The 23,925-nt window shown below is 51.6% G+C and overlaps 2 protein-coding genes across 4 annotated transcripts in view; one reads left to right on the top strand and one right to left on the bottom strand.

The window, feature by feature from the left end:
- VOPP1 (VOPP1 WW domain binding protein) overlaps window positions 1–23,925 on the top strand; it is a 94,012-nt gene that overhangs the window by 50,872 nt on the left and 19,215 nt on the right. Inside the window, exon 3 of the mRNA XM_074358553.1 lies at window positions 20,709–20,786. Within this exon, the coding sequence (XP_074214654.1) occupies window positions 20,709–20,786 (78 nt within the window). The remainder of the gene's footprint in view (window positions 1–20,708; window positions 20,787–23,925) is intronic.
- The window catches only part of LANCL2 (LanC like glutathione S-transferase 2), a 99,075-nt gene continuing 91,904 nt past the window's right edge, over window positions 16,755–23,925 (bottom strand). For all 3 annotated transcript variants that reach the window (XM_074358549.1, XM_074358551.1, XM_074358550.1), the window contains 2 exons: window positions 22,043–22,277; window positions 16,755–21,973 (listed from right to left, as the gene is read on the bottom strand). In XM_074358549.1, coding sequence (XP_074214650.1) covers window positions 21,739–21,973; window positions 22,043–22,277 — 470 coding nt within the window. In that variant the 3' untranslated portion in view covers window positions 16,755–21,738. The remainder of the gene's footprint in view (window positions 21,974–22,042; window positions 22,278–23,925) is intronic.

Genomic DNA, 23,925 nt, shown 5'->3' with positions numbered 1-23,925 from the left:
AGTTCTTCCTTCTCATGATCGTTTGGCTATTTGGGGTCTTTTGTGATTCCATACAAATTTTAGGATTTTTTTTTTCTGTCTCTGAAAAATGCCATTGGAATTTTGGTAGGATTTCCATGGAGTCTGGAGATGACTTTCTGGTGGCCCTCCTTTCTTTCTCTTCTCTCATTAAATTGTCACTTCTTAATAAATTACTGAAAATTCTGTGTCACTTCCCTACTTAAAAATATCAGGAACAAAGTTCAAATTCTTAGCCACCTTTAGAAACAATAGGTTCCCATGATACTTGTCTGGCTTTATCACGTCGGGCACACGGGGGGCATCCCTGAATGTTGGGTGGATTTGCATGGCTGCTCGTCCATTCCCTGCCTTTGGCTCTGCTGTTCGTCTCCGGCATTTCCTGGTTCTCTGCCTGGCAGGCTCCTTGGTGACAGAGAAACCTTCCTTCGGAATCAGTTCCTCCTTCCCTATTGGCTCTGATGCAGCATCCTGGAAAGTCTCCACACAGTACGGCGTGTCTGTTGAGTGCTTCTGGTGTGGGGCCCATAATGTGTGCATTTATTTGGCTCCAGTGTGTAGCACCGTACACGGCACAGCATGTAGCTTGACCCTCGATGCTTGTCTTCGTGTCTGCACAGCTGCTGTCCTACAAGCTTCTTTCTCCCTGTTTCCATTTCCTGGATTCTGGCCTCTGGCCCTTAATCGTAGATTTTCAAGTGTTTCAGAGTCCAGAGGATTAAGGTCTAAATTTTTGCTCTGATACTTTTGTGTAAAACTGAGGTGAAATTCTCATAACAAAATTAACCATTCTAAAGTGAACAGTGCAGGGTAAAGAAGCTGTGGTGTATTTTTACAGTGGAATACTACTCAGCCATGAAAAATGGTAAAATAACGCCATTTGCAGCAACATGGATGGCCCTGGAGAATGTCATTCTAAGTGAAGTAAGCCAGAAAGAGAAAGAAAAATACCGTATGAGGTCACTCATATGTGGAATCTAAAAAAAAGAGAAAAAAGAAAAAAACCAAATGAACTTATATATAAAACAGAAACAGACTCACAGACGTAGAATACAGGCTTATGGTTGCCAGAGGGGAGGAGGCGGTGGGAAGGGATGGACTGGGAGTTCGAGATTTGTGGATACTGACCGATGTATATAGACTAGATAAGCAAGTTTATACTGTAGAGCACAGGGAAATATATTCAAGATCTTGTAGTAACTCACGGTGAAAAAGTATATGAAAATGAACATACATATGTTCAGGTATGACTGAAGCATTGTGCTGTGCACCAGAAATTGACACAACATGGTAAACTGAACCACAATTTAAAAAAATAATAAATTATATTGGAATTCTTAGAACACAAAAATAATGAATCAGTGAGTAAATAAAGTGAACAGTGCAGTGCCCCATAGTATAGTCATCGTGTTGTGAAGTCACTGCCTTTGTCCAGTTCCAGGCAGTTCCATCGCTGCTTTGTCATTTCCTAGTCCTGTGACCTTCTCAGCTAGCTTCTGCATGAGATGTGAACACAAGTGTTGACCTTCTGGCTTGTAGCACAGGGCCTGTGCGTGGTCAGCGTGGAAATTGTATGCAAATATGTGCCCACCCAAGGCCAGCTGGCATCTCTGTGGTGCGTGCACACAAGACTGGTTCCCACACAGACTGGCCCTGCCACTTCCCTTCAGGCTTGAGGGACATCGGTGCCCTGACACACCCCCCGGGGCTCAGTGTGGCGCCACGGAGAGGAGCCGCTTTTGGGCGTCCACCCCTGTTATCCAAGGGGAGGGAGGAGAGGTGACTTAGGTACATTCTACTCTGTCCAAGCTTACGTTGCTCAAGGATTGATTTGCCGCAGGTTGGACGGCTTTTGGACGATCACAACCTTGAGCCTGTGTGTTGGTCCCTGAATCCAACCCCATCGTGGTTTCTGTGGGCGTGGCACCGATGTGGTGTGGACAAGGGAGACTCTCACCTGGTCCAAGCTTGCTTGCTGGGGGTCTGGGCATCCAGGGCCCCACCAGGGCTGATGCCACGTGGCCCACACGGTGTGTCAGACACATGTTCGGATGCGGGATGCTTGCTGCTCGGGCATAGACACACTGCCCCTCCTCCGTTCAATCCACGTTTGCATGTCTAGCGTCTGGCACGTGCTGATTGTGGGGATTCAGTGGCGCCTGTGCCGCGGGGGCTGTGGCATAGTAGTGTGTGACTGAGCAGTTCATTTTTTGAAGCACCTTTTAACATTAAATTCAGAAATCATGAGTTATAACAGATCTCATTTAAAAACTGTATTCCACCTTTCATTTCTTCTGGGTTAAGTGCTTTATGCTTTATTCTCTTAAATACATAGTTCTTCAGGACATTGATGACTCAAGATGGTATTTTTATCCTATTATAGGGTTTTTCCCTCTGCAGAAAATATGTTACAAATGGCGCCTCTGTTTTATGCTGATCATTTGCCCTGGAGCACACTGGGGAGGGGACGTCTAGGTTACGCACTTGTTTTAGAGATTTTACTCTTACGTTTGAAATCTAATTTCATTTGTCTTGAGGTGAGAAGCCCCATGAAGAGACCGGCAGGACCCCCAGGCAGGGCCACTGCTTTGCCACCCACGCCATTGGGTTCCCTAGCCCTGCAGTATTATCTTGTTTTTGTGCTTCTGTAAAAGGGCTGGCTTCTAGGAAAGCGAAACTTACCCCTAAGATTCTATTGGTTCCCAAAGCTCACTCCTGATTGGTCCATTTCTAACACCTCATTTGCATAAAGCTCACTCCTGATTGGTCCATTTCTAACACCTCATTTGCATAAAGCTCATTCCTGATTGGTTTGTTTGTTACACCTGCTCTGCATATGATGTTGCAGAATCTTGACTAGTACCCTCTAAAAGCCTGTGTAAACCTACAGACGGGGTCCAGAGCTTGGAGGGTTAACTCCTCTGGGCCCGCTGGCTCAATAAACCCGAGTTCTCCAACCCCCCAGTGTCCTTCGGTCTCTTGCCCGGATCCAGGTTGCTGTCACCCTGAGCTGTCACCCTTTGCTGTAACAGCACCACCAGGAATCCCCCCTGCGCTTCTGCTTCTCTTATCTCTGCATGTTCCTGAATTTCATTCTAGCGTTGCAGTTATCAAGCTGATGAGACTAATTTTTTTAAAAAGATAATTAGGTTTCTGCTGTAGCTCTGTGGACATTTTGACTCTGGCCTGATTGAGTTATTTATCCAAATTCTCTCTCTCTCTCTCTCTCTCTCCCTTTGTCGAGGTTTTTGATTCCTTTAATTTGTCATTTTACCAGTGCTGAGCTAGAAGACTGCATGTGTATATGTGTACAAACAAAATGTATTCTCATTTTTTAATGAAAAGTCCCTTGGGAACCTGAGTGGAGAAGCAACACGTTTTTCAAACCTCTCCCCTGTTATTTATTCTTTCCACCTACCCTGCGCTTGACCACCTTTCTTTCCTGTCTGCGGGCTGTCCCTTCAAAATCTTTTAATTAAAATGTGCCTTCCTTGTACTTCGGTTCTGGGCTCATGAGACGTCTCCTTGTAGCAACAGTGTGGTTTGAAAATCGCAGTGGCCACGTGGCCTCGCCAGGCCCCTTCCTGTGCTTTCCTTCGTTCCTGTCTTGAGTTCTGAGAGGGCTTGCCCATTCAGCCCCTGCCTGCGGTGGGCAGGCGAGGTGAGAGATGGGGGTGGTCTGCGGGGGAGCGGGTGCCCGCCAGCCTCGCAGGGCTGCACGGATCAGGGGAGGGGGATGTCTTCCCCCCTGTTTGTTCAGACTCCAGGGAGCACTGCACACCGTGGGGGGCTGTCAGAGAAGGGTCTCGATGCAGCGTCACATCCGGGGGCACTTGGATGTCCTGTAGCTGCCGGAAGCCCTCGTCCGGTGGCTGGAGCGCTGATGCGCCCCGTGCTCCGTGCAGCACCTGGGTGTTTCTGGCTCACCTGCGCTCACCAGCAGATCCCTTGGCCTCTTGGCTCTCTTGGTACAAAGGAGCCATGGGAGCGGCAACTCCCACGAGGGTAGATGCTGCCTTGTATGATTGTAACATCTGTGTCACCAATAATGTTTGCCATTTCCTTGTGGCTGGGAGAGGGTCCGTGGCTCTGTGTGCAGAGAGGACCAGGTGGGACCTCTGCCTTTAGGGGTGGGGATGCTGCCCCACAGAGGTCGGGGCGCTGGCTGAGCTGGTCTCGCTGTGGCGTGAGCTCTGGATGATTCTGGGGGGCCCTTCGCAGCTTGTATCCAGTATCCAGAGGTGCCTGGGCGGGCACCACCACGGCCAGAATCGACCCTGTGTGGGCAGTGGGGGCCTCTCAGATCAGGGGCACTGTTCCTCCTGTCTGCGAGAGATGCCACCCTGTCTGCTGAGATTTACAGCCCAAGGTCACCCACCCACAGCTGCTGTCCACACGTGTCCACAAGGGCAGAGGTGGGAGACCGCCTGGGAGGCAGAATCGGATGAAGGTGATGGGTGTCGAGTCTGTGTCGGGCACGTGGACTTGCATGAGTCTCCAAGTGTGGGGGACCCGGGGCCTCAGGGCCTTCTGGGGAGCTGACGGCGGTGGGAGGCCCTCACGCCCGGGCTCTCCCTCCAGCCGTCCCCGAGACCCACCCATGTTTCCAGGTCTCCCTCAGAGCAGAGAACGTCCCTGAGCTTTCCCAGGCTAGCTGAGGCGGGGCCGCCCACTGGGTCAAGCAAGTGGCGAGGGGATTAATCAGTACAAAGGCTGAGAATCGCTGGCATTCTTGAGCGCTGACTGTGTGCAGTGGGCTTCCCTGAGCTCGCCGCCCGTGGCGGCCCCAGGAGGCTCTTCGTGGTGGCCCTCCTCCCTTTCCCTTCCTTCCCCTCCCTTCCAGCTGAGGGCCGTGTGTCCCTCCCTGCTCCATCACAGGACTTACTGTTACCAAAATAGACCATCTTCTGTCCCCTCCCCAGTCGGGGGTCCTGTCTTGCGTGCTGACACGCTGCCCAGCACACGGGAGGGGCTCTGTGTTCTGCAGGCTTGGAGAGAGAGAGTGACTCGCTGCCGTCGTTTGATGATGGGGCTTGTTTCAGGGACCTGATGTCGAGAGAACCTTTTCGAGTCCTGCTCTGCCGTCAGATTGCTGTGTGACCTCGGGTAGATCTCCTAACCTCTCTGGGCCCCAGTGTCTTGGGCTCGATCATCTCCAAGGTCTCACCCTGCTCATTCTATGACACCCGCTGGCTGGCTGCGCCGCGTCATTTAGAGCCTGGAGAACAAAAAGGTGAAAAACCAAAGCAGGCTTGTGTGTTGAACCAGAGGCGAGGGTACAGATGTGCGATGGATTTTTGCGTGTTAAGGGTCCAACCTGCTTGCCAAGTACAGAGTAAGCCCCTAATATTTCCTGTCTAAGCAGTGAGTCACCTTCTGTGGGTTCTTGGTACAGACACAACAGTAAGGAGAGGATGCTAGCCACACAGTCGGGTGGTGGACTGGGTCTAGGAGCCTGGGACCACTCGCTCTTCCGGATTTGGAGGTTCCTAAGATGTCTCATAGAGCTCTGTGACAGTCGGGTGCATGGAGGTTTATTCCGACAGTGACTTTTTGCATTTGATTTTAAACAAGCCAGAGAAAGCCGGTGATTTAAATGTGCGTGTTTCCTGTTTTGTATGAACAGAGATGGATCTGGTAATTCCTTTCAGAAAATTCAGAGTATGTTAGAAATTGATTCGGTCTGCTTAGCTAGACACCAGTGATTTAAAAACAGGACCCAGGGGCCCTCAGTAGAGCTGGCAGGTGCGAAAGGACCCAGATGGAACAGGGCATTTGGGTTCTGGGCAGCGCACTTGCTTGCTCCTGTTAGCTTTTCCTTTAGATCTAAGTACCCCTGAAGGAAAGAATGTGGGGAACCTCTCCGAATCCGTGCAGCTCAGACTTGGACTCACTCCACAACTGCCCGGCTCAGAGGGCAGAAGGAACAGGGGTACTCCCATCCCCCCGGGTGTTGTGTCTCAACGGGTGTGTGTCTCTGCTGTGGATCATTAATGCTGTGAGCAGGCGCAGTGTTCGCAGGGGTCAGGTCAAGATCCCAGACACGGGCCCCCACCCACCTGCTGGAGGTAGAGGGGCCAAGGTTGGTCCAGGGGGCCTGCGACCGGCAGGAGGCTCTGTTGTGACCCGGGGCCGGATGGAGAGCGCCCTCCATGCCCGCCAGCAGACCCCATGCGCCCAGCTCCCCCCGGCAGCTTGGGAAGCCTGAGGTGTAAGCGGGGTGGACAAGGTGGGGGGCAGTGGGGCAGGGCGGGGGGGCGTCCTCCACGGTTGGTGGTGGCGAAGCTGAGCACAACCTTTGATGGCAGGCCGAGGAGGGGAGGTGTCTGGTCTGGGGACAGATGGTCTAAAGAACTTTTCTTCTCCCTCATTCCTTTTTTTTTACATTTCTTTTATTGAGTTATAGTCAGTTTACAATGTTGTGTCAATTTCCAGTGCAGAGCACAATTTTTCAGTTATACACGAACATACATATATTCATTGTCACATTCTTTTTCACCGTGAGCCACCACAAGATCTTGTATATATTTCCCTGTGCTCTACAGGATAATCTTGTTTATCTATTCTATACACACCTGTCAGTATCTACAAATTTCAAACTCCCAGTCTGTCCCTTACCACCCCCTTCCCCCCCGGCAACCGCAAGTTTTTATTCTGTGTCTATGAGTCTGTTTCTGTTTTGTATTTATGTTCATTTTTTTGTTTTTCGTTTTAGATTCCACATATGAGTGATCTCATATGGTATTTTTCTTTCTCTTTCTGGCTTACTTCACTTAGAATGACATTCTCCAGGAGCATCCATGTTGCTGCAAATGGCATTATGTTGTCGGTTTTTATGGCTGAATAGTATTCCATTGCATAAATGTACCACATCTTCTTTATCCAGTCACCTGTTGATGGACATTTAGGCTGTTTCCATGTCTTGGCTGTTGTAAATAGTGCTGCTATGAACATTGGGGTGCAGGTGCCTTTTTGAAGTGGAGTTCCTTCTGGATGTATGCCCAGGAGCAGGATTCCGGTCTTTTATTCTTGCTGCGCTTCTCAGTGAAGACTCCTGATACAAGCTGGGGGCATTTTCGTGTCCTTAGAACAGGGAGGAAGATTTCACAGTAATTCTTCCTTTCAGATGTCGAGACCCCGCTGTGGTCTGAATACTTGGGTGCCCCCAAATTCACATGCTGACTCCTACCCCAAAGGTGATGGTATTCGAAATTGCTTAAGTCATGCGGGTGGAGCCTTCTTGCACGGGATTAATGCTCTTGGGAAAGCTCCTCCAGAGAGCTCCCTTGCCCCTCCGCCACGGGAGGGCCCACGAGGAGGCTGTGGCCCAGAAGCGGCCTCGCCGAAACATGACCGTGAGCTTGATCTTGGACTCCCCAGCCCCCAAACTGTGAGAAATAAATGTGTGTTGTTGGCAAGCCACCCAGTCAGAGGAGTTCTGTTACAGCAGCCTGAACAGACTGAGACAACCTCTGAAATGTCATGTTTCTATATATACTCTGTAACTTGGGTTTTTTTTTTTTTCCCATCAAGTGCGTATTATAAATATTCTTCTAAATCAGCATACACAGCAACCCCATTGTAACTCCCAGTGACCCAGCAGTCGCCGGGGAGGTACCGCGATTTATTTACATGTTTCCTTACAATCATCGTGCATTCAGGTAGCGCCACCTCTTGTGTCTACTGTTGAAGGTCTGCACACCCTAATCTGTTGTTCTAAAATGTCAAGCAGTGCTCATCAACAATTTTTTTTTTAAATAATTCCCTTGGTAGAGAGATTGGACTTGAACACCACGGGGCTATTTTTATTCTCTTTAGAATTCCACTTAGTATGATGTGTTAAAAGATGAACGGAGGCATGTTCAATTTTTTAAGAGTTCATTTGAGCAAAAAGCATCCATTCAAGATGGACAGCACCATCCGGTGGCGGGGGTGGGGGTGGGTGGGGGTGGGAGGGGGTGACGAGGACCCTTCTGCCGACCGACCGGAGCTGGGGGCGGGGTGTTTACAGCGATGCAGACAAGGAAGCGATCTGACTGGCTTAAGCAGCTGCCTGATTTGGAAAACAGAGTTGGCTGCAGGTCATGGGTTTCCTTCCTCACCTCGAGGCATTTACAGGAATCCACTCTGGGCTGGGTTTCAGTTCCCTTACGAGGCATCGAACCCCTTGGGGCCACGTCAGGCTAACACAGCCTCCTGGTTTGTGCATTTCAAGGCAGGTTCGGCTGGCAGCGATGTGTCCCATGTGGTGTTACGTATCTCATAATTCATGAACCCAAACCATTCTGGGTCTCTACAAATCTGATCCCAGGAGTTTGGGGAAAGGATCCCGGTGTGCCCCAGGACTGAACTAAACATGTCCTAGAACTTACTTTGTCATGAGATGAATTTGCAGAAACAGAATTGCCGACACAAAGGTCATGCTTATTTTATATTCGAACAAATGCTGTTGGTCCCCCAAAGGTTGTCAGGATACAATCAGCCATCGGGGCGTCAGAGCAGCTGCTTCCGACCACCCTCACCAGCACTGGGTGTCATGCTGTCATCAGGGGACAGTTTGCACCCTGAGTTCTAGGTCATGTGCGCGGTCACTGTAGGGAGCGTCTGCAGCAGATCACTCCTGCTGAAGGTGAAACACTTGACGGTGTGCCGGGAGCCATGGTAAGCACCCGGGCTGTGCATGAAGGGATGGGCGAGCATTGGTCTTAAGCTCACGGTCCGGCGGAGGACAGATGCCTTTAACAAGGAATGAAAATATTGTGCATGGTCAGGGCTGCAGAAATGGGGACCCAGCCAGGGGAGGATTGTGTCCCCGGGGAGGGCGAGTGGGTGGTGTTGGGAAAGACCCCACAGAGCTGACCTCTGAAGGGCGAGGAGCAGGCCCAGAGGCACCGGTGAGGTACGCAGGTGCGCGCACATTTGGGGAAGCACAAGGCTGCAGTTGGGGCTGCCTTGGAGGTGGCAGGGGATGAGGTGGGGGGAGGCTGAGGCTCATTGAGAAGGGTCTTGAACGGCCCTCTGAGGAGCTGGGCTTCCTTCTGCTGCACAAGGCAGGGGAGCAGCCTGGCCTCTCAGAAGGCTGCCTGGACAGTGACGGGCTGGGGGGTCGAGCCTGGAGCTGAGGAGGTTGCTTTGCAGGGGGCGCAGCGTGGAGGGTCTGCCTCTTTCAGTGCCGATGGGGCCAAGAAGCGAGGTTCTGGACTCAGGCGCATCTCCCAGAAGAGTGGATGCAGGGTGGAGGGAGCCGTTAAAGCAGAGGTCTCTGGTTGGACAGACCATGAGAGAACCCACGAAGAGGGCGGGTTCAGGGAGGGGTTTAGCAGAAGAGGGAGTGCAGGACATTGAGTCTGACATTCCAAGAACATCCCGGAACATCCAGGCAGTGAGAGCTTTGCTTTTGGAGCTCAGGAGGGAGTCCACAGACAGGATGCAGGTCGACGAGGTCTAAGCATGCACGTGATAGTTACCAAGTCAACTGAAAGTCGAGCTGAGAAAGTCAGCCACGTGTCAACCCAAATCCAGCTTTCTAGACTTTTGAGCTAATGGGCACTTGAATGTCTGCTTCCCAGGGCTCATGGCCAAGTTCATGGTTCCATGTGTACTTGCCACACTTGTGTTATTTCAGTGAAATGAAATTTATTATCAGATTTCAGTTCTACAGGGTTATAGGAGGACTTCTGTTTTACCATTTCCCGTATGACCTCCCTGGCCAGAATTTATTTTTTAATCGGAGACTTGGTCAGCCCCAAAGTCTAGAAGGAAAAGATCCTTGTTTTCCAGAATAGAGTTGAATAGAACTGATATTCGGTGATCAGCAATTTACCCAAAGGAGAAAAGTGGAGAAACCCTTAGAATCACGAGGGTGGAGCTTCAGGCTCTGAAGCCAGCAGAGGTCAGCAATCGTGCGAAAGTCCGTCTTACCTCGTCCCCCCACGTCCGCTCTGGGTGCAGCTGGCTTGGAGGCAGCAGCTGATCAGCAGTTCAAACGGCAAGGAAATGAGCCCTTTCTAACCTATGTGGTCTTTTAATTTTAAGGCTTCTAATAAGCATTTGTAATGCCTTCTCCCTGGAAGACGTGGAGGTAAAATTCTCCCACGTGCCACCCATACGGACAACCAGTTTCGATTTGATCAAGTTTGAGATGCTTTCTGGTAAAAGGCGTGTCTCTGGAGGAATGCCTCGCGGGGGTCTGTCCCCGCCACCCTCCAAGTCTCGAGGTCTGGTCTCGTCAGAGCCGCTGCGGTCCCCTCTTCAGAGCCCAGAGATGTGTGACTTTGCCACGAGACGATAAAAGGTCGTCAGAATATAACCATCTGTCTTCCCAGACCCAGGGCACATCCCCGCCTGTCAGGGAAGTCAGATCAGACCAGGAAGGGAAAGATTCTGACAGGAGAATCGTCAGCTAAAGGGGCAGAAAGAACGAACCACCAGTTCACCCTCAGGTCTGTGAAGTTCTTGACTCGACGGCCAGGCACGCATGAGGTCTGAAGCCTGTGACTGGAGAGGTGAAGGTTCTTTTGACAGAAGTGAGAGGAAACTTACCAGAATATGTCTGTCACCTCATTTGTGATGACGGCACCATGTGTTTGTATGTGTCCAAACTCAACGACTTTGTACGTCTGGACTATGTGCAGTTCTTTGTGTATCCGTTTTACTTCAGTACAGCTGTTTTTTTTTTTAAACTGATCAGAAACCCCAGAACCCCGTCCCTTCCCCTGCGATGTTCGTGCTGGGTCCCAGGAGAGGAGTGACAGTCTAGAGCGTGCCACCCGCAGGGCGCTGGCTCTCAGCCTGGCTGTGTCCTAGACTCGCCTGAAGAGTGATTCCCAACCAGCAGGCATGGGCGGACCTTAACTCCCATGCCAGTAACTGGGATGGGAGGCGGTGTTGAGCAGCCACTGCTTTCTCAGTGACCATCTGAAGCTGCGGGGCTCCTCCTGGGCCACCTACTTTCCTGTTGACGGAAAGGGTCCTGCAGGGGAGGGCTTACGGCTGCTTCATTCAAATGGAGGACTTCCCCATCTTTCCCGTGGCAGGGCTGGAGCTCCGGTTGCCGTGTTCTGCCATGATAAGGCTAAAAATAAACAGATACTTTAAATAGTATCGAGAAGCTTGTTAACAGGAAAGTGGAATTGGTGGTGAGTAATAGATAGTGTGGGAAAGAGATGGCTCTGACTCATTGATATCTTTCGGGGAATTAACGGGAACCCTGAAGCGTCACGGGGACCGCAGACAGCCTGGTTTAGGAGGGAACCAAGGCTGGAACGCCCAGGCCGTCATGTGCTAAGGAAGCAAGCGGCCTCCCAGGCCGAGCTTTCAACAGGGCTTGTGCGAAAGATGAGAAGTGAGTGGTCCCCCGGGGCAGCGGAGCAGGCACCTCCACGAAGGCTTCCCGAGAATCACCCAGAAGGAATTGTTAAACGGGTTCTTGCCATTCGGGTTTGCCTGCTAACGTCCTGTGAGGTTGGGCGCATTTTCCCAGTGGGACCACAAGGCTGGGAGATCTGCGACCTGGCTCGTGCCTGAGTTGCGTGGAGGACCTTTAACAGCATCTCAGTCCGTGTCTGGTAAGATAGGGAATTCCGGGCTAAACAAACAGGCCGGCTAGGCCGCTTCCTGACTGGCCAACAGCTGGACCCGCGCAAGTAGGATTAATGAGAAACCAGCACGGCAGGAAGGTCTTGAATGGGATTCGCCGTCGGCTCCGTCGTCGGTATGTTTTCAGGTTGTACGGAGAAAATGTCTTACATCTAATCTCTTTTTTCCTTTTCCATTTTCTTTCCTTCTTTCCCTCCCTCCCTCTCTTCCTTTCATCCTCCGTCTTTTAAAAATGAACACGCAAGCCACATACCGGAACATTCACTCCTGCTGTCTTTGTGTCCAGGCCGTGAGCTGATGTGGTTGGCTGACATGTAGGACAGCTAAGCAGAAGACACCTCGTGGGGGCCTGGGCCACATGCCCGGGTTGGGATCCAGGAAATGCCCAATGCACCCAGCCCCTCCTCCCTCCCCGCTTGCAGAGTCCTCCCTCCCAGTCTGCACCGCTGGCTGCGTCCCCTCTGACAGTCCATGCAGCTCGGCCAGGACTCCATTCATGGGGTAGCCTCCTCTCTCTTTCTCTTCCATTGATCTTCCTCCAGACTGCCTGTGGGAATTTGGGGCGACCTCGGAGTCTGGCTTACGGCTTCAGGGTGTGAAGGAGTCCACTTTGTGTCCCGACCCAAGCCCCATTCTCCTCCACCGGACCTTGCCGTGGGGTGGCTGGACACTGCCACGCTGCCACCTGCCGTGGGGTCACTGCAGACGGGTGTGCTCGGCACTGCTGGATCCCAACAAAGCTTGACTCACATCCTTCATTTTAAGCGGCAGAAAATGACAAGGAGTAGTGAACTCCTGGAGTGGCACCGTGAGGCTTCAGAAGCTCCTGACTGGCTGGCGTAATGGGCCAGATTTCATGCATTTAATTTTTACTGTGGATAACTGTAGGATGCTATATTTAGGTCCCGAAGCCCTGCTGTACCGGCGCAGGATGGGAAGACAGAATTTACTGCGAGAGCCTGGCAAGTTGCCGTTGACAGAGAGTTCGCTATGACTCAGCTGTCTGTGGTTGCTGAGGATGTTAGCACCGTGTGAGGCTGCAGGCAGAGAGCGGAGGCATCCTTCCTGATGTTGGGGATCCAGGGTGGTACCCAAATGGGGCGTGCTTTTCCTGGAGAAGAGAGACCGGGAAACCATGAGAACCACCCCCTCCAGGAGTTGAAGGGCTGGCTCGCGCTGTAACGGCCCCGTGAGGCGGGAATGGCGTGGGGCGGGGGGAGCAGACGTGGACTGTGCGCGAGGAAGGATGCCCGTGGCCGTGGAAGGTGTGGGCGGCCCCAGGCGGGGAGGGACGTGGCCGGGGTGGCTTCCTCCGTACGGGTGAGGAGGGGCGGAACCCGTCAGGCCCTTACGGGGAGACCTGCCAAGGGCGCTGTGTGGGCCCGGGGTCCAGGCGACCTCTGTTCCACCCTTCGGAGTTTTCACCTCCCCTTTGGGGTTTTCTCTCATCTTGCGGGGCTGTGTTTAGTTTAGGAGCCCAGTTTCTCACAGGTTAATCGCAGGTCTCAGATAACGGTGCACGTGCTTCCTGATGCTAACTCAGGAAGCCTTCTTCAAGCATCTGCCGTGTGCTTCGCCCCGCGGGAAAATGCATGTGACAATGAAAGCTCTGTAAGAAGCAGGTCCGGGTGTCAGGACCCACATGGTCGGGGAGGAGGGTGTAGCTCAGGGGTAGAGCGTGTGCTTAGCAGGCACGAGGTCCTGGGTTCAATCCCCGGTACCTCCACTAAAAAAATAAATAAATCAAACTACGCCCCCCCCAAAATAAAACTTAAAAAATCCATACAGTATATAATTGAGAAGACCAGACCAGCTGTCAAACTAAGAAACTTTGGGCTACACAGGGGGAAAAATGTCCCAGCAGCTACTTAGAAGAGAGAATGCTCTGCTGAGAGCTAGCCCAGCAGGTCGGGGGAGGATTGGCCCGTGCGTGAAGTGGGGTTGATGGAATTTCCTTAAAACCCTCAAGCTTTCCTGTTTCAGCCATGCTCTGTTCTTTACCACCAAAAATGTTTCATCCGCCACGAACTCCATCCTCCGCCCTGAAGACCTGACTCATATTTTAGGTGCTTTGCTAGATGCCGAGATAATTTTTCATGAAATCAGTTTAAATATAAATTACCATTTTACACCACATGAAAAAAAATCTACTTACCAACATTTTGCCATTTTTCTTTTTTTTTTTTGGTGTATATATATGTATTTATTGAGGTATAGGCAGTTTACAATGTTGTGTCAATTTCTGGTGCACAGCACAGTGGCTCGGTCATACATGAATACACATACGTTCATTTTCATATTCTTTTTCACCATAAGTTACTACAAGACTGAATATAGTTCCCTGTGCTCCACAGTATGAACTTGTTGTTTATTTTGTATGTATCAGTCATTATCTGCAAATCTCAAACTCCCAATTTATCCCTTCCCACTCCCTTCACCCTTGGTAACCATAAGTTTGCTTTCTATGCCTGTGAGTCTGTTCCTGTTTTGTAAATAAGTTCATTTGTCTTTTTTTTTTAGATTCCACATAGGAGTGATATCATTTGGTATTCTTCTTTCTCTTTCTGGCTTATTTCACTTAGAATGACAATCTCCAGGGACATCCATGTTGCTGCAAATGGCGTTGTTTTATTCTTTTTTATGGCTGAGTAGTATTCCATTGTATAAATATACCACAGCTTCTTTATCCGGTCATCTGTTGATGGACATTTAGGTTGTTTCCATGTCTTGGCTATTGTAAATAGTGCTGCTGTGAACATTGGGGTGCAGGTGTCTTTTTGAATTAAGGTTCCCTCCAGGTATATGCCTAGGAGTGGGATTGCTGGATCATAGGGTGAGTCTATTTTTAGTTTTTTGAGGCGCTTCAGACTATTTTCCATAATGGCTGCACCAAACTGCATTCCCACCAGCAGTGTAGGAGGGTTCCCTTTTCTCCACAGCCTCTCCAGCATTTGTCATTCATGAACTGTTGAATGATGGCCATTCTGACTGGTGTGAGGTGATACCTCATTGTAGTTTTGATTTGCGTTTCTCTGATAATCAGTGATATTAAGCATTTCTTCATGTGTCTATTGACCATTCATGTGTCTTCATTGGAGAAATGCTTGTTTAGGTCTTCTGCCCATTTTTGATTGGGTTGTTTGTTCTGTCACTGTTAAGCTGTATGAGCTGTTTACATATTCTGGAAAGTAAGCCCTTGTCAGTCTCAGCTTTTGCAAACATTTTCTCCCATTCCGTAGGTTGTCTTTTTGTTTTCCTTTGCTGTGCAAAAGGCCACTTTTCTTTAACAGAAAGACTTTGTCCGTTTATTAATGTTGGACCCTCCCTGACCTGATATGCTGTCTTTCTCTGTGCTTGAGATTTATGCGACTCAGAGGCTAAGAATAAATACATCTGGTGGTCAGACCACACCTCCCCTCCTGGACAGTGCTAAGCATGTCATGTGCTCACTCCTTAGGCTCCTGAAACTCCCTAAGGGACCTCTTGTCATCTGTGCCTTTAATCCCTGCTACGATGAATTTCTAACTCATGACAGATACACTTCCAGACATGGCCGTCCCCAGAACCACATCACCTGTTGTTTCCTCGGGGGAGAACCCGCACACCCTGACTTTATCTCTGTGATGTTCTTCCTTATAAATTCACACCTGCTCAGACCATCCCATCCTCTGATCTTACCAGAAATTTATGTTTGGATCCCGGAATACAGTGGCAAATACCTGGTTAACAGGGAGCAGTTCCAGGGGCCCCGTTCTGCTAATGCACGTGCTCTGTTCACCCTTCCGAAGCCGCTGTGTGTGTTTCAGAGCCCTAGACCTCTAGTTGGATGTGTTGGGAGTCGGTTTAGTTAAAATCAACGTCAGTTGCAGCCTGACATCTGGTGCACAGAGCAGCACGAAGAGGAAGATTGCTTCCTGCTGTCTCCACCCGGACTCGTCCAGCCCGCAGCACAGCGAGGGTCGTGGGCTTAGTCAGGCTTCCACTGTCCTTTGGGACATCAGAGCCACTTCAGGGCTTGAGCACTGGGGCCGGGGACCTGGTGTGTCCCATGATGAGTTATTTATTCGCTGGACTGCCCACTCACATTGGCTGCTTTTGCTTAAGCTCGGTGTTCACACTTAACTCTCTTTTTATAGTTGCAGCTGTTAGGAATGTCAGCAGGCGGTGCTCTTAGGGCCCCAGTTTGCCAGCAGGTTCATGGGGAGAAGGCAGCAGAGAGAAAGCGGGTGACGGTGACACCCCACGGGTCGGAGCCGGGCTCCTTCAAGTGGCTCGCTCTCCCCAGCATCCGCGCCGGGAGCCGGGCCAGGACCACAGATGACGCAGATGACCACAGTGCTGGGAGCGAACGCGTCTGCAGCTAAACAAAAGAGCGTAAAAGGCAGTCTATTTTGAGGGGAAGAAAAGGACGTAATCTGTTGACAATGCATATTTCTGCTGGCCTTACAAATTTCGATCCCAAAAGGTGAGACCGAGGTGGAGTGCTTCGATGTTGAATCTTGTCAACAGAGGCATTTGAATGAGGAACTCACAGTCAGTACACTTCTAGTGTTTGCTCTCAGGCTGAGGTGTGTGTGTAATTTGAGACAGGAGGCGCTAAGGATGTTTAAAAGCTCGTAGCAGTTCTGGTCTCGTGTGCTTCCTCTATCATGAGAATAGGATACTGAGGGGCTTCCTTGTAAATGCGACACTGAAAGGGAGGCATTTAAATTTAAGCACATTGAGCTCTTGAAAGACGACCCACTCACTAAATGTTATCCCCACCTGCTTTCCTCTTCTGTACTAAGATCCCAGTTGCCGGACTGGGATGGACTCCAGGAACCCTTCAGCCCTGCTGTGCCCGAGCCAGGAAGCTCTGGGTATAGTCGGGGTCGGGGCTAACCCTCCAGGAAACATCGCGGTGACAAAAGGCGTAGGACAATGGGAGAGAAGCTGAGCTGACTGGGAGGATCGCAGTCTCATTTCTCCAAAGCTGCAGGTGTCTGCCATCTGTGTTCTCCGTCCTCTGCAGCCGCCTCCTGCCCTCATTCACAGGCTGTTCATAGGAGGCATATGAGCAGGGGCACTCCCACCGGAGAGGGTCTTCGAGATGTGACAGCAACGTGAATCCCGTGCAGAGACCAAGCAACACTCGGGGGTTGGAGAACTCAGGTTTATTACGCCGGCAGGCCCAGAGGAGTTAACACTCCAAGCTCTGGACCCCGTCTGTAGGTTTACACAAGCTTTTATAGGGTTTTAGGTTTTGATTCAGTTTGCACCATGTGCAAATGAGGGGTGAGAAACGGAGCAATCAGGAGCGAGCTTTTGGGACCCAATGGAATTTTAGGGGTAAATGCAAATGAGGTGTTAGAAATGGACCAATCAGGAGTGAGCTTTTGGGGACCCATGGAATCTTAGGGGTAAGTTTCGTTTTCCTAGAAGCAAGCTGTTTTACAGAAGCGCAAAAGCAGGAAGGCAGTGGCCCTGCCTGCGAGGTCTTGCTAGTCCCTTTGTGGGTTTTGCCCCTTCAGGGAGAGTTACACCTTCTAGAATTTGATCGTTGAAGGACATTTAGCAGAATTAGGAGCAAAGATGCAGTAGGTCATCGGACCCAGTGTCACCCAGACAGAAATCACGGGGGGCCAGAAAGAACCCTTAGCTCAGCACTGTTGACAGCAAGAAGTGCCCTGCTAGCTAGTCAGGGGACTGGGACCTGCAGCTGCCCGGAACCCACCAGGAGGACGAAGCCCACGCAGACACAACAGAAACTTGAGCCTGTCTGCGTCTGACCCAGGGCTTCCACAGCGCTAGCTTTGGAGGAATGTGTTTGTCTGTGTGGCTGCATGTGTGACCCAAACCTAAGTTCCACAAAACACGAGTTATGTTTAGTGCCCTCTGATTTGTTAAAAGTGATCTTTAAGCGGAGACGGTACAGCTCAAGTGTTAGAGTGCATGCTTAGCATGCATGAGGTCCTGGGTTCGATCCCCAGTGCCTCCTCTAAAAAATAAATAAATTACCTATCCACCTCCCCCCGCCAAAATAAAATAATTAAGTAGAATAAAAAATAAAGCTAATTTGTAAAAAAAAAAAAAAGTATGAAAAAAAGTGGTCTTTACCTTCGTAAAACGCTTGTCACACCCCAATAACATGATGTCACAACCCAGTAGTGGGTCACAGTGCTTGAAAACTCTGTTCTGTCGTATGATTTTGTGGGAAATTTGATCTTTCTTTCCAAATCAACACCATGCTTTTAGCCAGTGTCGCATCTTAATGTCTTTCTGTCTTTATGATATTTTCTACTGATTTGTAGCGAGTTCTTGACTAAATGCAGTGTAGCAGGTGGCTGGGGCGATTTGCAGTTCCAGGTTAAACCAAGGACCCCTTCGGGCGTTGTTAGAGCGGTTGCCGAACTTCTCTCTGTGGCTGTATCGTTTGCCCAAGGGTCGTCTGGTTCCTTCACGTCGCCTGTTCCCACAGTCCTGCCGAACCTCCGTCTTCCCTCCTGCTTCCTCTGGGCGTGGTCTGCCCTCTGGGAAACTGTGAACGTCACCTTCCCTTCTACACCTCCCTACTTCTTCACTCTCTTACACATCCCTCCACATCCCTGCTTCTCCTGGTCCTTCCTGGTTGGTGCATTCGCATGAACGAAATGGTTGTGGAATCTTACACCGTCACTGTTCACGAACACAGTCACAGCGCACCACCGCCGTGATGGCTTTTGTAAGAAGCGGGGACGAGGAGGAATAGGAGAGTTAAGTGAGATCGGAGAAGGCGGCCCTTTGGTGATGAAAAACGCAGTGTTGCCGAAGGCGCAGGGTCTCCGCCTAGTGCCTCCCTGAGATGTTGGCCAGCTCCACCCTTGGCTTCAGCAGACGGTGACCTGGGCTGGGTGGAGGTGTGACATCCCTCGTGCCCTGGTTCCTGAGCTGCTTTCAAACATGGGAGTGACAGTATTTACGTCGTGTGACCTGGCATCCAGGTTGTTAAGCTGTGCCCAAAGCCTGTAAGCTGTGTTCTTATTTGTATTAAAATCCTATTGCTGAGTGATGAACCATACAGACTTACCAGATTGAAGTCTCATATATTTATTATCTTAGGAATCCTGTGGGTCACAAACCGGGCAGAGCATTGATGGGTCCCTTTGCTCCTGGGGTCACAAAGCTGAAACCAAGAGGCTGGCGGGGGTGTGCCCTCTTCTGGGGCTCGGGGTCCTCTTGGACACTCATCCAGGTTGCTGGCAGGATTCACTGCCTCGCGGTTGTAGGACTGACGCCCCAGTCTCCTTGCTGGCAGGCTGCGGTTTGCACCCACTCTCGGAGACCACCCTGAGCGCCCGCCACACGGCTCCCTGCAGCTGCTTCCTCAGAGCCAGCAGTCTTGCACAACGGTTCACCTTGGGTGCATGGGGGTGGCCGTCTCACTCTGTTCGCAGGACCCTCCACACTCCAGGGGAGGAGGTCACGCAGGCCATCTCCACTAGGGGGGCAAGGGTCTTGAGGCCCTCTTTGAATTCTGCCTTCCATAAGGTCACATTTGTCATGAGTCTAGCGTGATTGCTAAGGACTTTTTGCAAATTCATGATCAGAAACAGTCCCATCTCTTTTTTGTGTACAATTAATTGAACTCCACGTTGGCTAAAACTGAGAAGTCCTTGGTCTCCCTCGAATGCGGCCCCCGCTCCGTCCACGCACACACCAAGGGGTCGCTGTGGGTGATGCTGTGTGCGCGGTGCTGGCAGGTGGTACCCTGGGCCCCCGACCCAGTTCCTGTTTTTCTTGCTTATTGTTTATACCCCTCTTCTAGAAAGAAGGCTCCTCTGTGGCAGGGACGTCTGTCTGGATGTTCTTTGCTCCACCCCTGGGACCCACCACAGGCCAAGTCCCTAGTAGCCTTGGTGGCTTTTTGTTGGATGCATAGGTTATAAGAACCCATAGCATTTTCTTAAAAAAATTTTTTTGGGGGGAGGGGAGGCAATTAGGTTTATTTATTTACTTATGTTTAGAGCAGCTGCTGGGGATTGAACCCAGGACCTTATGCATGTTAAGCACATGATCTACCACTGAGCTACACCCTGCCCCGTCTCCATAGCATTTTAAGCACACATTTCGGCGCTCTGCCAGTTGCTGGTTGGTTAAAGCAAGTTAACCAGGTTAGCTTATGTCACAGCTCATAGGAGCATCTCATTAGAATCGGCAGTTTCTAACTAGTTCATGGACTCTGGGGAGAGCGGGCTGAAATGTCCCATTATGTGGAGAACGGGGTGTGTGTGTGTGTATGTGATGGTGGTGGTTCACTGGTGGGGGGACCCTCTCAGCTCAGTTTGTCCTTGAAATGACAGAGGACTTAGCAGCGACTGGGTGCTGGGGGTTTAAGCAGCTGAAAAGCTAGCAGGGACCTAGACCGCAATTCCATGATCATATAATATTAATGAAAAACAGCCTCCCCCTGCCCGCAGCCCGGTCCACTGCCACCTGGACTGAAATTCTTTTAGTGGCAGTATGTCTGTAGAAACCGAAGCGCAGGGCCTTTCCCAGGGACCGAGCAGAGGCCTGTCCTTGGGTTGAGCAGGGGGTGCGTTCGAGGGCCCTTCTCGGGGCTCCTCTGGGGGAGACGGACGCTGGACGCCACAAGCGCCAGCATCGCGGGGCTGGGAGGCGTGGCAGCCGTCCCCATCGGCACTCCCCATCAGACTTCAAGCAGGCCCTGAGGGGATCCTGCCCGCCCACCCCTTCTACTGATGGGGAAACTGAGGCTCCCAGAGGGCGGATCGCTTGCCAGAAGCCCCGCGGCTGGTAAGTGGTGAGACCGGGCTCAGCCCCTCTGGGTGCGGGCGGGCAGGTTCCACGCCGGTTCTCGGGCCTCCGGCCACGGTGCGTCCGCAGAGGGAAACCGCTGTGATCGGCCCAGGGGATGTGCAGTGATCACAGTGCTTTGAAGGACACCAGCCCTGGCCCTCTCAGCACCTTCCCTTTGGGCCACCACAGCTCTGCTGGTGCCACCAGATGCAGCGGTGGCAGCTCTGTCCTTCGCGCTGAAGTCCGCCGGGGCCTGCTGGCCGGCCTGGCCCTTGCCTCCGCGGGACGCTGATCAGCCTGTGCCCTCTCTCCCACAGATGTCGCCCCTTCGAGGACTGCTGTGGCTCCCGGTGCTGCGTGCGGGCGCTCTCCATCCAGAGGCTCTGGTACTTCTGGTAGGTGGCAGCTCTCCCTCCTCCCGGGTGCTCCCCACCCCAGGGGCCCTGCCCGGGCAGCTTGTCGCGGCCGCAGTGACATCACCCCCACCAAGGGCGCGGTCAAGGACGCAGGGACGTCTGGGCTGGCTTCACAGAGTGTGCCTGTGCTTGGGGAGAAAAGTTCTTTTGGAAACTGGACTGGACAACAGCCTGGTCCTTCAGTGGCTCTGACCCCAACTCTCTTAAAGAATCAGAGAATCAGCGAATCTTGCTTGAGGTTTCTGCCACCTGGAAATCCTCCTTATGCACGTTGTGTCGGCTAAGTCCCGGCTTCCAAGACTGGCAGCCTGCCTCCCTGTCCATCCTCCGGCTCTGCTGAGGGAGGCTGGGAGAGCTGTCTGGAGTCTATAAGATTGTACCTTGGGAGGGAACGAGCGAGCCAACCTGACAGTGTCCCAGAAGGATGGGCGCAGGGCTTCTGTTAACGAGAGGGACCCCCCCCCGGGGCTTGCCATCCTCAAAGGATGCCCGTTTGGAGGTTTGTCTGAGGATTTCTGACTCTGCAGATAAGAGAGAGGCTTCAGATGGTAGAGATGGCAGGAAGGGGGAAGGGGTTTGCCTAAAGCCGAAAAGAGCCTTTCCCGTGCCCGCCAGCCTCTCCTCTGCGCCACCGCAGGGGCCCGGTCATCCAGGCAGACCCCACGCAGGGGTAGGACCCCGCTTCGTGACTTTCCGATTCGGCCGCTGCTGACCTCTCACGACCCCCAGGCCTTTCCCCTCTGACAGCTGTTCTGGTGTTTGACTAGAGGAGCCGGCAGGAGGTGGGGGCTCCACGTGCCACGTTGTCCTCCCCAGGAGAGCCTCCGTTGGTGCTCACCGTCACCACCTCCCTGATGGGACATGGGTCACGGGGGGCCCTGAGCGGTGGCAGGCTGGCGCCGCCTCTTCCCGCCTCCCGGTGCTCAGGGCATCAAGCTCTGTGACAGGAGGGTTTTTTAGCCCAAGATCTCTGTGTACATGTCGAGGTGGAGATGACTGGTACCAAAGCAGGGGAGAGGTGGCATCTCAGAGCTTTGCCTGGCTTCACACACGCTTCCCCTTGGGCCTTGGGTTGAAGCAGGCAGGACGGGGCATGAGTCCCGGAAGGGTTCAGCCGGGTTGGTCCGAAGCACCAGCTGAATGATGATAAAGTTGTGGAAATGCTCCTAAAAATGGAAAAAAAACTGTCACTTCCAAGAGATGCTTTCGCCCCCCTTCCCTCCCTCCCTCCCTACCTGACGCCCTGCGTCCTCGCTTTCCTTGTCACCAGAAGCTCGTTCCCTTGTCGCCTCTCAGTTTGTCTCTTAAAATAAAGTTGGTCTCCAACTACTGTTTCAATCAGGGGTGACTCTGGCGATGACCACCTCCCACGCCAGGAGCTGGCCCCCTGCGCGTGGCGTCGTCTCGTCTGCTTGCACCGACTTGCTCTCGGGCCGTCCAAGGCGGGAGGTGCACACGGCTTTAATTTTCCTGGGGAAAAATGTATACTTGATTTGATAGTGTGACCAACATTTTGGCTTATCGCACAGCAAAGACCGAGACCTCATCCGGCTCCTGCATGTCCAACCCAGGGAGCCTGGTCTTGTGTTGCTGACAAAGTAGACCTTTATGTCATTCGCCTCCCTGTGCTTTGCGCTCCTGCTCGGATGGATGCGCGGCCTTGGACCGGGGTTGGATGTGAGATTTTCAGGGAGTCCAAATGAAGCCGTTCCCTTTGTGATTCCAGCGTCTGCCCTGCTTTGCCAGCCCCCCGCACGGCCTGGATTCCTCCAGCTCCCCAGGACTGCACGCCTGGCCCCCTCCCCATCTGCAGCCCACAGTGGTCCCCTCTGGGTCCCTCGCCCACCCAGCTCTTCCTGCGGGAGCACCCGCGCGTGTCTTTCCACCCAGAAAGCTCCCCTTCCCTGCCCTCCAACGTGTCTCTCTTTTTTTTTTTTTCCCATCCTCAGCTGTTTCCAAAGCTCAGCTGTTGCTTTGAAGGAAAGGAAGCTTTTCTGATCTTCCTCATTCTGACACGTACCCTTGTTTAAACCTCTTGTTGCCCTGAACGGTACCTTGGCATGATGAAAATTGTCACTTGTGTGTTATGTGTGTTTTACTGCACACACACACACACACACACACACCTGTGTTGCACTCTTTATTTTCTTAGAACTACCCAAGTTGTAAATAAATACTTTTGTTAGTTTGTTGTCTCCGGCCCCCCTCCCCTAACAGAACGCAAGTTCAGTGACGGGACCTCCCTGTCTTACCCCCTGTAATGCGCGCATTGGTGCTGGGAGCATGGCAGGTGCATAAAGTCACTTGTTGAATGAATGTGAATGAAAAGATCAGAAAGCCAGTTTCAGCCCTTTCTTGAATCATTTCCTGTCTGGTGTCTCTGATCTTGGCTCCCGCTCACCGTTCCAAGGTTGTCTGGTAAATGCCGACTGACTGACTGTGGGACTTAATACTTCACGTCGTGTGAATGCTCCCAAGGGCTTCACTCTCTGCTCTTTTCTTAAATTTCATTTGTGCGTGGACAGGTGCCTTTGACCATCACGTGGCTGGGTCTGCTGTGTGCTCATCCTCCACAGAAGTGCATGCGTGCGTGTGCATGTGTGTGACGTTCTGGAAGGTTCCAAGAGCCTCGTCATCATGTCAGTTTCAAGGTGGACAAGTTTCTTAGTGAAGTCTGTGTGGGACAGACAGCTTGGCCCTTCTCTGGATGAATGAGTCCCCCTGTTTCTAGAAAAGCAAGTATAGGCAAATGTGAGCTGGGAAGAAGTGATTCATTCATTCATTCATTCATTCTTCATTGAAAGCCAGTGATGTGACAGTCACCGAGAATCCTTAGATGAGTTGGACAAAGGTCCGGTCCTTAAGGCAGTCAGGTCTGCATTGTTAGACCTTAGGGTCACAGTAGGAGAAGGTGCCCCCTTACGTAGAACTTAAGAATTTTAAATCCTTTTTTTTGTAATTGAGATCTAGTCAGTTTACAATGTTGTGTCAATTCTGGAGCACAGCTCAGTGCTTCAGGCAGACATGAACATACATACATTCATTTTCAGATTCTTTTTCACCACAAATTACTACAAGGTATTGAATATAGTTTCCTGTGCTGTGCAGTATAATCCTG

The sequence above is a fragment of the Camelus bactrianus genome, chromosome 36, assembly GCF_048773025.1.
Source record: "Camelus bactrianus isolate YW-2024 breed Bactrian camel chromosome 36, ASM4877302v1, whole genome shotgun sequence".
NCBI lineage: Eukaryota > Metazoa > Chordata > Mammalia > Artiodactyla > Camelidae > Camelus > Camelus bactrianus.
Note: the sequence above shows the minus strand (reverse complement) of the source record. Positions and strands in the feature narration are given on the sequence as shown.